Source organism: Brassica napus, chromosome C4, assembly GCF_020379485.1.
Source record: "Brassica napus cultivar Da-Ae chromosome C4, Da-Ae, whole genome shotgun sequence".
Lineage (NCBI taxonomy): Eukaryota > Viridiplantae > Streptophyta > Magnoliopsida > Brassicales > Brassicaceae > Brassica > Brassica napus.
The window spans coordinates 43,189,152-43,205,708 of record NC_063447.1 but is presented as its reverse complement, the minus strand read 5'-3'; the positions used below and the strand labels follow the sequence as shown (position 1 = coordinate 43,205,708).

Genomic DNA, 16,557 nt, shown 5'->3' with positions numbered 1-16,557 from the left:
TCTCACTCTCCCATTCATAACCTTAGTCACTTCGGGTATAAATAAGTATCAATTTTCAATGCTAATATCTTTCTCTCCTTTTTCATTAATACCAATGGCATCACTAAGGAACACTCTCCCACTCTTCTTATGTCTCCTCGCCGCAACCCGTCCTTTGCCCTGCTCCGCCACCTCCGCCACAGACACTTTCGTCTACGGTGGCTGCTCCCAGCAAAAATTCTCTCCCGCATCTCCTTATGAGTCAAACCTCAACTCGCTTCTAACTTCTCTAGTCAACTCAGCTACATACTCTTCCTACAACAACTTCACCATCATGGGCTCTTCCTCTTCAGACACTGCTCGTGGCCTTTTCCAATGCCGTGGTGACCTATCCATGCCCGACTGCGCCACGTGTGTGACACGTGCCGTCTCCCAAGTCGGCCCTCTTTGCCCTTACACCTGCGGTGGGGCCCTCCAGCTAGCCGGTTGCTACATCAAGTACGATAATGTCAGCTTCCTTGGCCAAGAAGACAAGACCGTTGTCCTAAAGAAATGTGGTCCCTCTGAGGGTTACAATACCGAAGGAATCAGCCGGAGAGACGCTGTTCTCACGGAACTACTGGGCGGCGGAGGATATTTTCGGGCCGGAGGGTCCAGTGATGTTCAAGGTATGGGGCAGTGTGTTGGAGATCTAACCGTTTCAGAGTGCCAAGATTGTTTAGGAACGGCCATCGGACGGCTTAAAAACGATTGTGGCACAGCCGTATTTGGAGACATGTTCTTGACCAAGTGTTACGCAAGATATTCAACTGACGGTGGAAAATACAATGCCAAGTCTCATAACTGTAACTTCTCTTTACTTATTATTATTATTATTATTATTATCATTATTACTACTACTACTGGTATAAATATAAAAACTTTGTCCCGTTTATCATTGCCATCAAAATCTGAAAGTTTTAACACCCACAAAATTCAGTTCAAAGTTTAGGGGTTAAATGATTCTTCTTAAACCTAAATTTCGTCTTGTTTTTATTTTTCTCAGAACTTTTGAATATTTGAACAAAAATTTATTTTATTTTATTTTTATTTTATATAATCTTAAATATTTTATGAAACATACTACACAAAATTTTGGAGGATTTAACTTTTTCTATAAATTAGGTATCCCTAAAACTAACCGGTGTTTTTGCTCTGTAATTTTGGTTTAATAGTAAAAAGGAATCTAACTGTTTGAATAAATTAGATAAAACAAACTATGGTGGAGAAAGGACGTTCGCCATCATCATAGGACTACTAGCTGCAGTTGTTCTTCTCATTATCTTCCTTCTTTTCCTAAGAGGCGTTTGCAGTCGCGGAGGTAATCAATTAATTTTTCTTACCCTTTCCTCAATTTTAATTTTATCTAATTTCTTTTTTTCTTTTCTTTTTTTGGAACTCAATCTAATTTCTTTCACAACATAGAAAACACACACAAACATTGTATATTCAAATTTTCCATGCATGGGATCTTAGTGGTCAAACTGATTTTATGAATATTATATGTACGTAATATGCTTCAACGTGCACGCATGATGTACTGCATCATATAATTGTCTTCAAAATAAACGAATCAAACAGTACTGAAGTAAAAAATAATAATATTTTCTCTAGGATTCAATTTTCAAAGGGTTAAAATTTTCTATTTAAATTAAAATTTTCAGGTAAATAAATGTCAAGAGCGTGGATCTCAGAAAAGCAAAACTTCAGATGAGATGTATTCGCTTTGGATTCTGTCGACTTTTCATTATTTCTTTTTAATTACTTTTTTCTGCACTATTTTAATTGTTTTATCTCGATTGTTGTTACATAATACTTAATTGTTTTATCTCGATTGTTGTTACATAATACTTGTGATAATAATTATTTTAATGAAAAGAGAGCCGATAAAAGGAGGTTCTAAGAAATGAATTTTAAAGGGCTTTATGGATATCCAGAAAGATGATTAAAGCAACAAAGTAAAAGGGCATAGAGAAGAGACATGTCTAAAGCAAAAGTGTACATCGATCTTTATTTGTCGAATGGCATATATTCTCTTATAAGGATGTCTAATTTGATAATATTATTCTCATATATGTTTCCTTCATTCTAGAATCTAACCCTGTTTTGGCGTGGTAAAAGTATTGAAAAATAGAGTTCATTTACATTTTCGTGATGAGAACTATTGCAGATTGATTAAATTTTTAGATTATGATTGATTAAATTACAATACAACTAAAAGTTATTTACATTTTCTTGATAATAGGTTCTAAAGAACTACTCCCTCCCTATCACTTTAGTGGTGTTTACAAAAAAAAATTTGTTACAATATAACTGATGTTCTCACTATTCTATATAGAATTTAATAGTATTTGAATTTTGTGATCAACTACAAAATACTGTTTTTATTGGTTGAACTACTTTCATTTAATGATATTTTTATGTAACAAATGTAAATTATATAAAGAATTATATTTTTTAATTCATGTGCAAAAACTTTAAATCCACTTATATTGATATAGAGGGAGTAATACCTATATTATTAAAATAGAAGTACAAAATAGAAATACCCCTTAGTTTTACTATTTATTTACATTAGAATATCATTGAGATATTTATTGAGCATATAGTTAAGTATGCTTGTCTTTTCCTAATTTAAATAATAGATTTAAGCATTTAATATAACAGATTTCCTTAATCAAATCTAAAAAATAGATTTCCTGATATATTTCGTATTAACATATTAAATATTTTTAATATTTATTAGTGATAAATAATAAAATAAAAAATCACATATCATAATTTATTCATATGTTATTAGTATAATGCTTTCATAATATAAGTCCAATTAGTTATAAATATTGGATTTGTTTATATGATACATTGTGATATAATAGACGATTAAAATCACAAAATATAATTATTCAAAGTAATAAATAAAATTGTTATGTTTTAAAATTGTTACAAATATATATACCATTAGTACAAATAAATTTTTTTAAGTGAAAGAAAATATTTATATGATCACGGGTCAAACTCTAGAAATAAACAACAACAACGTAAGACTATTTTTCTTTAACAAATTTATTTCAATATAAATTATAGTTTCAAATATTTTTATATATTTTATGTATTTATAAATTTATTTTCTTTGTTTTAAGGGGATGCTAAGATTTTGGAATTGGAAAAAATTATGACCCACCTCTATATTATTTTAATTAGGGAATTGAAAAATTATATCAGAATATTTTACTAAACTTTTAATTTTAGTTTTTATTATAACTGCAATGATTAATAGGCCCATGATTAATTTTCAATCTAAATTTATGTTGAAATAGTACAAATACATAATTTAATATAAACAAAAAAAAACATAAAATAAATATCCGCCCAGTTGGGCGAATCAATGTCTAGTTTATCTTAAACTAGGGTCGGCCCGCCCTACGGGCGGGAAGTTAAAAAAACCACTTTATATGAATTTACATTAAGTTTATGCATTTTTAAAAAAAATTGTAGATTGAAAACAATAGTATATACAAAAACTAGTGGTTTTCCGGCGCTACGCGCCGGGTTCGTGTGTTTTATTTTGTAAAAAATAAAATTAATTTTATGGTATTAGTAAATAAAATATTTTCAAATATATGAAGATGAAAATATATTTAAAGAGAATGATAATTTTTTGATCCATTTGATAGTGGTTAGCGACCGTAGTGTATTACTTTGTTTTGAAGTTGCCTAGGTCAAAGAAGAATAGCATAAATAATTTTTAATTTTCTGTATTTTGTGTTATATTAGTAAACATTCGTTATATTAAAAATTATCTCTATTTTAAATTTGGTAAGATTTAAAATATACTAAATATATTATTTAAATATTTAATCAAATATTAACAAAACGGAAAATATAGAAATTTTTGTAATATTTTAGAATGTGTTGCTTGGTGCTCTCTCTTTATTCAGGTGTTGAAGTGGTGCATTGTGAAGAAAGTATTATATTTTATTAGTATAAACATTTATCCTCTCATGTCTCTAAATAAAATCAATTAATATTTTAAATCAACCAAATTATTTTAAATCAACCAACCTCTACTTATATAATGAATGAATATTTTCTCATTAAGTATATTTTAATTAAATAGGCAATCAAAATTTATAAACTTTAAAATGAAATGCTAAATTGTGGTTTTATATTTGTGTTGTTTGTTGTTGTTAATTTTTTGGATGTATATTTGTTGAGCAAACTTAAATCTGCGTAGTGGTTTCATATATAGTAGAAACTCTATAAATTAATATTCAAAAAATTAACAAATACTATAAATTAATAATTTTTACGATCCCAAATTAAACTATAACACCAATCGATAAGATAATACATTTTCTAAAAAAGTATATGTAGATATATGGTCTCATTAAAATTATAAATTAATAACATGCTATTTATGCTAATCATTTTAAATTACCAATTATGTATTATTGACCGCCGGACTATTTTAGATAAACATTTGGCAAAAATAATTAGATGTTAAGTAAAAGATTTTGTTCTCTAAGATGTCAGTTGACTATGAAGAAACTATAGTTATTTTATATTGTATACTTTTAATCTTGAACTGTATTAAGACAGTATTTTAAACCAAGGGGAATATATAAATATTGAAGATTTTGAAAAAATACTATTTACTTTTAGTAGGCAAAATTTATTATTTTCTGAACTTCAACTGTGATGATGTCTAAAGTTTTGCCCGAATGATTGATTGAAAAAACAAATGCAAGTTTGTTCAGTTATAAAAACTGAAGAACAAATACATATTGAGTATGAAGTTTTAGTAATATATATGACAACAAATCCGCTGATTGTCATGGTTCGAAAGTTATACAGAACATTTTCTTGAAAACGCATTTTCTTGAAAACGTTGATTAAGCATAAAATTAAATAAGCACCCTTATCGAAACCTTACTAAAATGAGAAGAATGTCTTTAACAACATTTTGCAGAATATTTTTTCAAAAAAGAAAAAAAAAAACATTTTGCAGAATATTTATACGTAAGCACCCTTATACGAAGGAAAATGGTTGGTCTTCTAAAATTAAGTAAGCACCATATCGAAATTTTATTAAAATAAGAAGATTGTCTTTAACAACATTTTGCATAATATTTATACGTACTGGCAGGACGTAGGAAAATATGGTTGCACTGAGCTCACCTTGGATGTCTGACAATTTTAAAAGTAAAGTTGTGTAAATATAGCAGTTAGAATCGTAAACAAGAGTTACACGTAGAGGATTAGAACAAAACCAGGTAGCTGTCGTGGTTACAAAAGCGAATCTGCTCAATTGGTATCGGTTTTAGACGAATCCGTAACCAAACCAAAAGAACATGAACGTTTTCATAGCTACAAAATATCCACCTTAAGGTCATTAAAAATACAATTGAGACTAATAAACAGCTTCCGGCACACCTGTTAATAACATGAACATGAGGATCACTTGACGTTTCTCAAGTGGTGGGCATTCGAGAGAAGTGATCTAAAATGGCTTGTGAAGACTAATAAAGAGCTTCAGGTACAACACTGGGTAGTAGGTAATACTTTGTAAAAAGTAAAAAATGAGAAACAAACAAAACTCACAGCAAATGCATCCTATCAACGTTAGACTAAAGCAATCAGAGACTCACCACATACAACTAAACAATCTGAGTTTTCAATCTCCATGAAAAACGCTGAGCCAAAGATGTAGAGCAGCTCTTCAACGGTTTGTCTCACAATTTCTGTAGCAGTAACTCTAAAATGTCTACCCCAACCGGTTACTATATCAATCCCTGCAGGGCGGAACCTGAGACTAACATCTGCTTACGGAACCAAGCAAACGTCTTTTTTACAGTCCGTTTGACAATACATGGAGATTAAGCTAGTAGTTGCTGCTCTTCTCTCTTTATACATCATGGAAAATGCTTTTTTCTTCTGCAACTTCTTAAACAGATCCGACCTATTCTTTTAAGAAAACAGAGGAAGAACGCCAAGCATTTATTCCTTGGCACTGGAAGAAAACTAAGAAAGAAAACTCATTATATAGGTTGAAATTTCTTAGCTTGTACATGTTTAAGTATATCTTAGCTTGTACATGCTTAAGTATCTTAGGTCTTACCGGTCCTTGTCGTTGTTCAACGCAATCACGCAAAGCCAATCATGGAGATTGTACTTTCTCAAATATATCTGGTCAGATACTTGGAAGTTCCTCAAAATGAAAATCGTGATGTACCATTTGGAGAGGTTGGGAGCGGTGATGACGATAACGGTGATCTTGCCTTTGTCTCTCTCGCATAATGGAAACGGTGTCACTAAGAGTTCCGGCTTGGCGCCGACTTTGATTTGTTCCTGAAGAAACTTCTCAAGCGTGGAGAAATCCATGTTCGTATCATCAGCTGGTTTAGAGCAATCAATAACAAAAACCACTCACTTGACTTAACGGCCACTCCTCGAGCATGCACACGACAATTTGTAACTCTAGCTGAAATGCAAAAATTGTCAAGTTAGTGGAAGATTAGAGAAAATAGTATCCTAATTTCGATCCTGACATAATCTTAATATCACCGTTTAGTAGCAAATTTATTTAAAAATTACCAATTCTCTTGGTGACAATAGTTGTGATAAGAATATAAGATCTAGATACTCATCACTGTTTATTAGTTAAAGTGTTCGCTCCAAATTCAGGCATCAAATATGCTTGGCTCACACTCAATCTATAAAACAAAGAAGACAGAGAAAAGTTAGAAACCCAAGAACATCCATATCCATGCAAAGCTAAACAGCAAAAAAGAACTTTCTGCGTCTTTTTTTTACTGGAAGACTTCTTTTTTTCTGAAAGACCAAGTTAACAACGGAAGACTGAAAACCTCAGAGGTTGTTATAAATCTGAGAATCATGCAAGCATACACTTCAAGTACCACCAGATACATATCATGAATTAGTATAAGTGATATTGCTTCCTTTTTATTTACTATTGCTAATAATACTTGCATAAAGTCTATAAGACAATCATGAGAGAACCAAAAGAAATAAACTTTACCATGAGATTAGTACGGAGGCATCATGAGCACTGAGCAGTAGAAGGCAAAGCTGAAAGCCTTTTTCAGATACCCTCATATCCTTCTGCTAACTCATTTAAAATCTTGGGTCTTTTGCAAATTTCTCTCCGTCTGCAGAATCTCCAAGGAATATACTCAAAGCCTCTTGTTCAGCTTCATCTTCCGTTTTTATTCTCTGAAGTCCCAACCCTTTCACCGCCTCTTCCCCTTACACCGTTTCCTTCAGCTTCACCGTGGGAAAGCTGGGTCCTTGCTCTTCTCCAGTCTCTTCTGGACTCAATTGGGGCGATGGAGTTTCATCCTTGGGTGGTTGAACTCGCGTCTGATGCAGCTGCGGAGGTTGAGGCCGATTTTATCAATCGTAATATCTGCATCAAGTAATACACTTTTGCCACTTCTGAACAACCTTCAGATGATGTCGGAATCCTCCGTTGAATCTTCCGCCACAGCAGCAACCGCCTGATTCTTATTTGCCAGAGACAACTTTATAGCTGAACTCTGATCCTTTGCCTTCGGGCCGCTTCACAAATCCACTAATCATTATTATCGTAACAAATATCAGAGATCATAAGAAAAAGAGTTCCAAGTTTGCCTTTAAAATAGAGAGGAGACGACGAGAAACTGTTATCAAATAAATTTTGGGAGGAGGATCGTCTACGGAAACAAACTTATTAGGGTATTTGGAAAGGCAAGAAATAGGATCAGAAAGAGAGATTAACAACGACGGGAGGTGATGAGTATGCCACGTGTCTGTAAAAGCCTCTTCTTCCATGCTGATGTGGCAGCAGGAGGTGAGAGAAAACTCTACTTTATGTATATAGATAAATAATAAAATTCGTAAATCATGTTGTTATTTTTAATAAATATTTTTAGACTGAATTAAAATGACAGTAACTTTCATTATTCTATGAAGAACAATCTAATATAATAAAACTAATGATGTCTGCATATAATTATGCAATGATCATGCCAGAGAAATATGTTAAGGAAAAACTTATATTATCTAAGCCAAAATATGTCTGTGTGTGTTTTAATTAAAATGTGATATTTTTCTTCTAATGAAAGTCATACTTCAAATTTTTTGTCACTCTTTAAATTGAATACGGTCTATTATTATTAAATAAGTTTAGAATTTATTTGATAGTTTTTACTATTAATTTAGAAGTTATTAATAATGTGGAAACTTGCATTATGAATTAACAATATATTTAAGTTAAATGATAATATTGCATGGACGGTTTTTATAGAATCCATGCTCGTACGTAATAAAATGCTTATGCTGCAAATGCGTGTAATTATCTTGCAAAATATATTTTTACATTGGCGTATTAATATTTTGAAATAAAACTGTTTACCGTACAAAGGGAATCGTTCAAAATTTTCAAATATCAGAGTGTTCGTTTATTCAAATAGCTAAGGAGGAGTAATATATAATAATATCTTTGTGCTATTGTATGAAAAAAAAAGAAGTTAGTGATATCTTGCATATTTGCATTGTTTTAAGCTTCCATTTTGTACATAATGTTCATATAGAGTAAGAGTTTAGCATCTTTAAGATCCATTTTGCATTCATATGTCTTAATCAAGTATTAGAGTGACCTATGGAGCGATTGGAGGTGTTTAGAGGCATGTAAGTTAAAGAAAAGATGAAAATGAAGTTTAGTTCGAGTTCAAGCCAGTTCAACTCGGGGAGAACCAGTGCGGGTTAGTTTACCCGCGTCGAGATGTCGAGAAGAAGAAATGAAGAACTCCACGCGGGTTGAGCAACTCGGGAAGCAGTACCCGCTCGCGCCGAAAGCCACATCAACGCCAGTCTCACGCGGGTTGCAACACCCCGAGTCCTTTTACCCGCGTCACGGAAAGACCAAATCGGAGGAGCCACGCGGGAAGAGGTACGCAGGGACGACTACCCGCTCGCACGAGTTAGAAGGATTGTCGACGTCTTCACGCGGGGACGACGACGCGGGTGATCTCCATCTTCCCTTACCCGCGTTGCCGAAGAGCTTTGTTCGAGGAGCCACGCAGGTGAAGCAGCGCGGGGACACTTACCCGCTCGCATGAAGAAGGAATGTCGTCGAAGGTCCAACGCGGAGAAGGCCACGCGGGTTGGTGCCGATCGTCTTGACCCGAGTCGAGACTTTACCTTAGTCGAATTTTAATGTTTTAAGGGCTTTTTAGACTTTTTAATGGAAACCATTAGGTTTACCAAGGACATATAAATACTCTTGTAATCCCAAAGTTGGGATCTTATCTTGTTTTCTCTATCTAATCACAAAGAACTTTTAGGTGAAAGATCTTATCTTCATCATTTTCTCTTGTGATTGTTTTGATTATTGGGATCACTAATCATGATTAGCACCAAATCATCATTGATTCTTGGGCTCATCATGAAGAGTAGTGAGTATTCTTCTTTGGATTCATGGGTTAGGGAGATTAAGGGTGATTAAGCTAGATCTAAGGTGTTTTAGTATAGATCCATCTTGTTCCTTGCTAGTAGAGTGCTTTTAATGCAATTCTAGAGTTGGCCTCTCTAAAAGTTGAGCTCTAGGCATTTCATGCCTGAAAGGTGTTTGATGAAATGCCTGAACCAACTCTCCTAAGCTTTTAACATTATTTACCAAAGAGATTTGTTGTTAAAGGTGTTAAGATGGCTAGTAGACTTGAGATTAATGATTACTTAGATAACATTCAACCAAAGAGATTTGATGCTTGAGTTTTCTTAGTAAATGAACACTCATCTAGAGATAGAGTTTGTTTATGATGGTGTCTAGGTCTAAGGTAGATAGATTGGTTGAAAGTTAACATTTTTAGATTGAAACTTGATCACCCAAGGTCAATTCCTTTAGCCCATGAGTTCTCTTATCCTATAAGAAAGAAAGCTTTGTCCTTTATTGCATTTTAGTATCATTCTAGCTAAAAAATCATCTCACCAATTGATAGCACTTAGATTAAGCATGGTCTTGCATTCCCTTTGCTTTAGAATCACTTAAAACTGGTTTGACATCCTTTATTCTACAACATTTGATTAGGAGCCTTGAAACTCCTATCATCAAATTGGCGCCGTTGCCAAATTCTAAGTTGATTGTGACATTGAGATTTAGTCATTTGCTTGAGACTAAGTCAATTTTTGTTTAATTGTGTTATTGCTTTTCTTTCTTTTTTCTCCCTTTGGATTTTGGATTTCAGGAGTATGAACACAAGGAGCAGAGGTCCAACAATCCTAGTTCCAAGAGTTGAAGACATAAGAGCACTTGAGAGGGAGATTACAAGACAGAAAAGAAAAGTAGAGCAACAAACTCATTTGCAAAGGTTGGGGTTTGATACGGAGAATCTGCTTCAAGATGGTGATGCCCAAGGAGGCATTGATCCAAGAGCTGATCACCTTCGACCACAGCGCCAGCCACAACACACACCACGCCAAGCTCGCGCCATTGGAGCCTATGATCAACCTCACATTAATGGTCATAGGTTAGGAATCAGAGCACCACCAGTGGAGAACGACAACTTCGAGATCAAGTCAGGGCTGCTCAACACCATAGAGAACAACAAGTATCATGGTCTTGCTACTGAAGACCCTTTTGATCACTTGTACAAGTTTGATAAGTATTGTGGCTTGTCCGAGACAAATGGTGTTTCTGAAGATGCCTTCAAGTTGAAGCTGTTCCCTTTCTCTTTGGGAGACAAGGCACACCAATGGGAGAAGACTCTTCCAAGTGACACTGTCACCACTTGGGAAGAGTGTAAGAGAGCTTTCCACGACAAGTTCTTCTCTACTTCAAGGACAGCTAAGATCACGAACGAAATCTCTGGGTTTCAACAGAAAGGTCTAGAGAGTTTCAGTGAAGCATGGGAGAGGTTCAAGGGCTATTGGTCTCAATGTCCTCATCATGGTTTCAGCAAGGAGAGTTTGCTTAGCACCTTCTACAGAGGAGCTCTACCACAGTGCAGAAACATGCTTGACACTGCCAGCAATGGTTTCTTCTTGGGGAGAACCGAGGAGGAGGCAGAGGAACTGGTAGAGAACATGGCTAAGAGTGACTCGGTCTACAGTGAGGAGCATGATAGGGTCAACAGAAGTGATGATCAACAGACAAAAAAAGAGATCAAGTCCTTGCAAGAGAAGATGGACTTGCTTCTTTCCAACCAAGCTAAGCAAGAGCAGATGAACTTTGTGGGTGGTCCTAATCAAGAGGTTCTTCCCAAGATCAATGAGGTTGATGGTTTGGAAGGCCAAGAAGAGCTGTGCTTCATCAACAATAATGGTTCTTGGTACAGGAAGGAGCCTAACTTTCAGTACAACAACTACCAGCAAAGGTCCTACTCTAACAACCAGCAAGGAGGATACCAACAGAAGCAAAACACTCAGCAAGGGAGCTATCAACCTAGACAAAACACCCCTCCTGGTTTCAACAATAACAACAATCAGTCTACTCAGGCTCAAGGAAGTTCTTCCCAAGCTCCAGCTTCAGATACAAGTGTGGATGCAATGTTCAAGAAACTCTTGGATTTTCAGGCAAAGAATGAGAAGACAATGGGGTATGAGTTCAAGAACATTCACTCCAAGATTGATGAAAGCTACAATGAGCTCAACAACAAGATCTGACATTTGAAGAACCAGTTTGCTTCAATGAATTCTCAACCAAGTCGCCAACAAGGGGCATTATCTGGAAAGCCAGAGCAAAATCCCTAGGAAACTATGAAATCAATCACCCTACGGAGTGGTAAACAGTTATCTCCAAGAATTCTCACCAAGGATGGTGAAAAGCAAGGTGGGGAGGTGGCTATCAACATTGATGATGAAGTGGTGATTGTAGATGAGAAGGTTGATGAAGAAATTCTAGAGAAGATTGTTGAAGCTAAGGATAAAGGAAAGGTTGGAGAAGAGAAGAGGACAATGAAACATGGTGAAACTGCTACTCCAACAAATGACTCCTCTTTTGTTCCTCCTCCCTATGAGCCAAAGCTACCATTCCCTGGAAGATTCAAAAGACAGCTATTGGAAAAGTACAAGGCACTCTTTGAGAAATAAATGAGTGAAGTTCAGATCACAATGCCCATCATTGATGCTTTTATGCTGGTTCCTCAATACATCAAATTCTTGAAAGATGTTGTAGCTGCAAAGAAGAAAGAGATGGAGGGCATGATGATCCTTACCCACGAGTGCAGTGCCATTATCCAGAGGTTAGATGTTCCAAGGAAGCTAGTGGATCCAGGATGTTTCACCTTACCTTGTGCTCTAGGACCCATGGTATTTGAACGGTGTCTTTGCGATCTTGGGGCTAGTGTCAGCTTGATGCCTTTGTCTATTGCAAAGAAGCTTGGATTTACTCAATACAAGAAGTGAAAACTCTCTTTGGTGTTGGCTGATATATCAGTGAACATTCCTGTAGGTATTTTAGAAGACCTCCCCTTGATGGTTGGTAACTTTGAAATCCCTACTGATTTTGTTGTGTTGGAGATGGGGGAGGAAGCCCAAGACCCTTTGATCCTTGGAAGACCATTCTTAGCAACAACAGGAGCTACTGTGAATGTTAGACAAGGAAATATTGATCTTCATCTTGGACAAGGGAACATTTTCCACTTTGATATCAATGAAGTGATGAAGAAGCCAACCATCCAGAACCAAGTTTTCTACATTGATGAAATGGATGCTCTAGCTGATGAGCTTCTAGAAGAGTTGGCACTTGAAGACTCTCTACAACATGCTTTAACAATTGAGAGAGAAGTCCATGTGATTGAGAACAAAGAAAGTGATGCCTACGTGAAAATGTTGGATTCTCACAAGGGGATTAGTGGTGAAGGTCAGTATGAGGAGCTTACATATGAGGTTCACCATGCTTCCTCGGCCACTCAACAAGAGAACCTCCAAGAGGATGATTGGAGTGAACTCAAGGCACCAAAAGTGGAGCTTAAACCTCTTCCCCATGGTGTAAGGTACTCTTTCCTTGGCCCTAATGAAACTTACCCTGTCATAGTGAGTAGTGAGCTTAGTGAAGATGAATTGTCTAAACTTTTGAATGAACTTAAAAAGTATAGAAAGGCAATAGGCTACTCACTAGATGATATTAAAGGGATATCACCTTCTTTATGCATGCATAGGATACATTTAGAGGATGAATCTATGACTTCTATAGAACATCAAAGAAGGTTGAATCCCAACTTGAAAAATATTGTTAAGAAAGAGATTCTGAAACTCTTAGATGCAGGAGTAATATATCCTATTTCAGATAGCAAATGGGTGTCTCCTGTGCATGTTGTCCCAAAGAAGGGAGGAATTACTGTGGTAAAAAATGATAAGGATGAACTAATACCAACAAGAACAATAACAGGATATAAGATGTGCATAGATTATCGAAAACTTAACTCAGCATCTAGAAAAGATCATTTTCCATTGCCATTCATTGATCAAATGCTAGAGAGACTTGCAAATCATTCCTATTATTGTTTTCTTGATGGGTATTCAGGGTTCTTCCAAATCCCCATACATCCAAATGATCAAGAGAAAGCGACTTTCACATGCCCTTATGGTACCTTTGCTTATCGAAGGATGCCATTTGGGCTATGTAATGCTCCAGCCACTTTCCAAAGATGCATGATGTCTATTTTCTCTGATCTTATAGAGGATGTTGTGGAGGTATTTATGGATGACTTCTCTGTCTACGGATCTTCGTTTTCTGCTTGTTTGTCCAATCTTAGCATGGTCCTCAAGAGATGTGAAGAGACAAACCTTGTGCTGAATTGGGAGAAATGTCACTTCATGGTTAAGGAAGGGATTGTGCTTGGACACAAGATTTCAGAAAGGGGGATTGAGGTAGACAAGGCCAAGATCGAAGTGATGATTGGATTATCTCCACCAAAGACGGTTAAGGACATTAGAAGCTTCCTTGGTCATGCTGGATTCTATAGAAGATTCATCCAAGACTTCTCAATGATAGCAAGGCCAATGACTAAGCTTTTATGCAAAGAAGCTACATTCAACTTTGATTGGGAATGTCTGGAAGCATTCAAGAAGTTGAAAGACAAGCTGGTTAGCACCCCCATTGTGCAGCCACCAGATTGGGATCTCCCCTTTGAGATCATGTGTGATGCTAGTGACTATGCTGTGGGAGCTGTTCTTGGTCAAAAGAAGGACAAGAAGACTCATGTGATCTACTATGCGAGTAAAACTCTTGATGAAGCCCAAATGAAGTATGCTACAACTGAGAAGGAGCTGATAGCCATTGTCTACGCCTTTGAGAAGTTCAGAAGCTACTTGGTTGGGTCAAAAGTCATAGTCTACACTGATCATGTTGCGTTGAGACATCTCATGGCAAAGAAGGATGCTAAGCCAAGACTGTTGAGGTGGATCTTGCTGCTACAAGAGTTTGACCTTGAGATCAGAGACAAGCCAGGAGTCGAGAATGGTGTAGCTGATCACTTGTCTAGACTGAAGATTGATAGTGGGATCCCTATTGATGAAGGGCTTCCAGAAGAACAGATCATGGCAATTGGAGCAGTGGTAGCAGTTTGTGAAACTGGAAAGAAGCTTGAAGAGGTGAAGGCAACCGAAGAGAAAGGTCCTTGGTATGCTGATCTGGTGAACTACTTAGCTTGTGGAAGAGAGCCAATGGGTCTTGACGGATATGCTAAGAAGAAGTTCTACAAAGATGTGAAGAGATACTATTGGGATGAGCCTTACCTCTACATCCTTTGTAGAGATCAACTCTATAGAAGAGTAGTAGCTGAAGAAGAAGTCGAAGGGATTCTCACACACTGTCATGGATCATCTTATGGAGGTCATTTCGCTACTTTCAAGACTGTCTCAAAGGTGTTACAAGCTGGGTTTTGGTGGCCTCATATGTTCAAGAACACTCAAGACTTTGTCTCTAGGTGTGATTCATGCCAAAGAAGAGGGAACATCACCAAAAGGAATGAGATGCCTCAAAACCCAATTCTAGAAATGGAGGTGTTTGATGTGTGGGGTATTGATTTCATGGGACCATTCCCATCATCTTTTGGCAACAAATACATTCTTGTAGCTGTTGACTATGTCTCCAAGTGGGTAGAAGCTGTAGCAAGTCCTACCAATGATGCTAAAGTGGTGATCAAGATGTTCAAAAGCACCATCTTTCCAAGGTTTGGAGTTCCAAGAGTTGTCATCAGTGATGGAGGCTCCCACTTCATCAACAAACTGTTTGAAAGTATTCTCAAGAAGAATGGTGTGAAGCATAAGGTTGCAACTACCCACCATCCTCAGACAAGTGGTCAAGTTGAGATCTCCAACAGAGAAATTAAGTCTATTTTGGAGAAAACTGTGGGGACTACAAGGAAAGACTGGTCTATCAAGCTAGATAATGCACTTTGGGCTTATAGGACAGCTTACAAGACCCCTTTAGGAACCACACCTTTCAACCTTGTATATGGAAAGACTTGTCATCTACCAGTTGAGCTTGAATACAAGGCATTATGGGCTGTTAAGTTACTGAACTTTGACATCAAGAGTGCCAAGGAGAAGAGATTTATCCAACTCAATGAGCTTGATGAGATTAGACTGGATGCTTTTGAGAACTCAAAGATTTACAAGGAGAAAACCAAAGCTTTTCATGACAAGAAGATCTTGAAGAGAGAGTTCAGTACTGGAGATCAAGTGCTTCTCTACAACTCTAGACTGAAGTTGTTTCCCGGGAAACTCAAGTCAAGATGGTCCGGTCCTTTCAAGATCAAAGAAGTTAGGCCATATGGGGCAATTGTGTTATGGGATAGGAATGGTGGAGACTTTACAGTCAACGGACAAAGAGTTAAGCTCTACATGGGAACCACAATAGAGGAGAAAAGAATCTCGGTTTCACTCTCCGACCCCATCACCGCCTAGCCAAAGGGAAGCAAAGTCAAGCTAGAGACTTAAAACAAGCTCACTTGGGAGGAAGTCCCAAGTCTATCCTTGTACATACCAAAAAAAAAAAAAAATGAAGACAGTTAAAACGCGGGTTAGTACACGCGGGATGCCTTACCCGCGTCACTTCGTCGATGTCTTGACGCGGGGTGGAGTCACGCGGGGTGCTCAACCCGCTCGCACAACGCACAAGTCGATGTCTTTACGCGGGGTGGGGTCACGCAGGGTGCTCAACCCGCTCGCACAACGCACAAGTCGATGTCTTGACGGCGCGGGGAGGGCAATGCGGGTCTCGGGAAACAATTTCTACCCGCGTCACTCGGGTCTAACCCGCTCAGGTATGGTTTCTAACCTTAAACCCGACCCGGTTACACCCTAAAAACACCTACCCCGCATCTCTCTCTCTCGTTTCCCTCATCTCACTTTCACAAAACATCAAAACTTCCTTCACCAAATCAATCCATTCTTCTTCCTAAATCAAAGATTTCGCCTATGTAGTCTATTTTCTTGTTTCACATCTACATTTCCTTTCATCCAAAACAAGGTATTGTATCCTAAAGCTCAATTTCGTAGGTCCCATGAACCCTAGAAATTTAAACTTGAAATTTG

The 16,557-nt window shown here is 36.8% G+C and overlaps 1 protein-coding gene, 1 long non-coding RNA gene and 1 other non-coding gene across 4 annotated transcripts; 1 reads left to right on the top strand and 2 right to left on the bottom strand.

Annotated features, from left to right (window-relative positions):
* The first annotated feature begins 34 nt into the window (after positions 1-34).
* Positions 35-1,929, top strand: LOC106407508 (plasmodesmata-located protein 7). Its single transcript, XM_013848374.3, has 3 exons — positions 35-824; positions 1,226-1,339; positions 1,683-1,929. Exons 1-3 carry the CDS (start codon positions 59-61, stop codon positions 1,688-1,690), a joined length of 888 nt encoding a protein of 295 aa, XP_013703828.3. The 5' UTR covers positions 35-58; the 3' UTR covers positions 1,691-1,929.
* A 3,453-nt stretch (positions 1,930-5,382) lies between these two features.
* Positions 5,383-7,786, bottom strand: LOC125585527. 2 transcript variants are annotated; one of them, XR_007322505.1, is made up of 4 exons: positions 7,058-7,782; positions 6,613-6,731; positions 6,137-6,499; positions 5,383-6,039 (listed from the first exon to the last, which is right to left on the bottom strand). It is a non-coding gene; the product is annotated as an uncharacterized LOC125585527 (long non-coding RNA). The 2 variants fall into 2 exon arrangements; XR_007322504.1 differs by having other exon boundaries at positions 5,383-6,499; positions 7,058-7,786.
* A 3,077-nt stretch (positions 7,787-10,863) lies between these two features.
* Positions 10,864-10,970, bottom strand: LOC125586532. The gene has a single exon (XR_007323067.1). It is a non-coding gene; the product is annotated as a small nucleolar RNA R71 (small nucleolar RNA).
* Between the last annotated feature and the right edge of the window lie 5,587 nt (positions 10,971-16,557).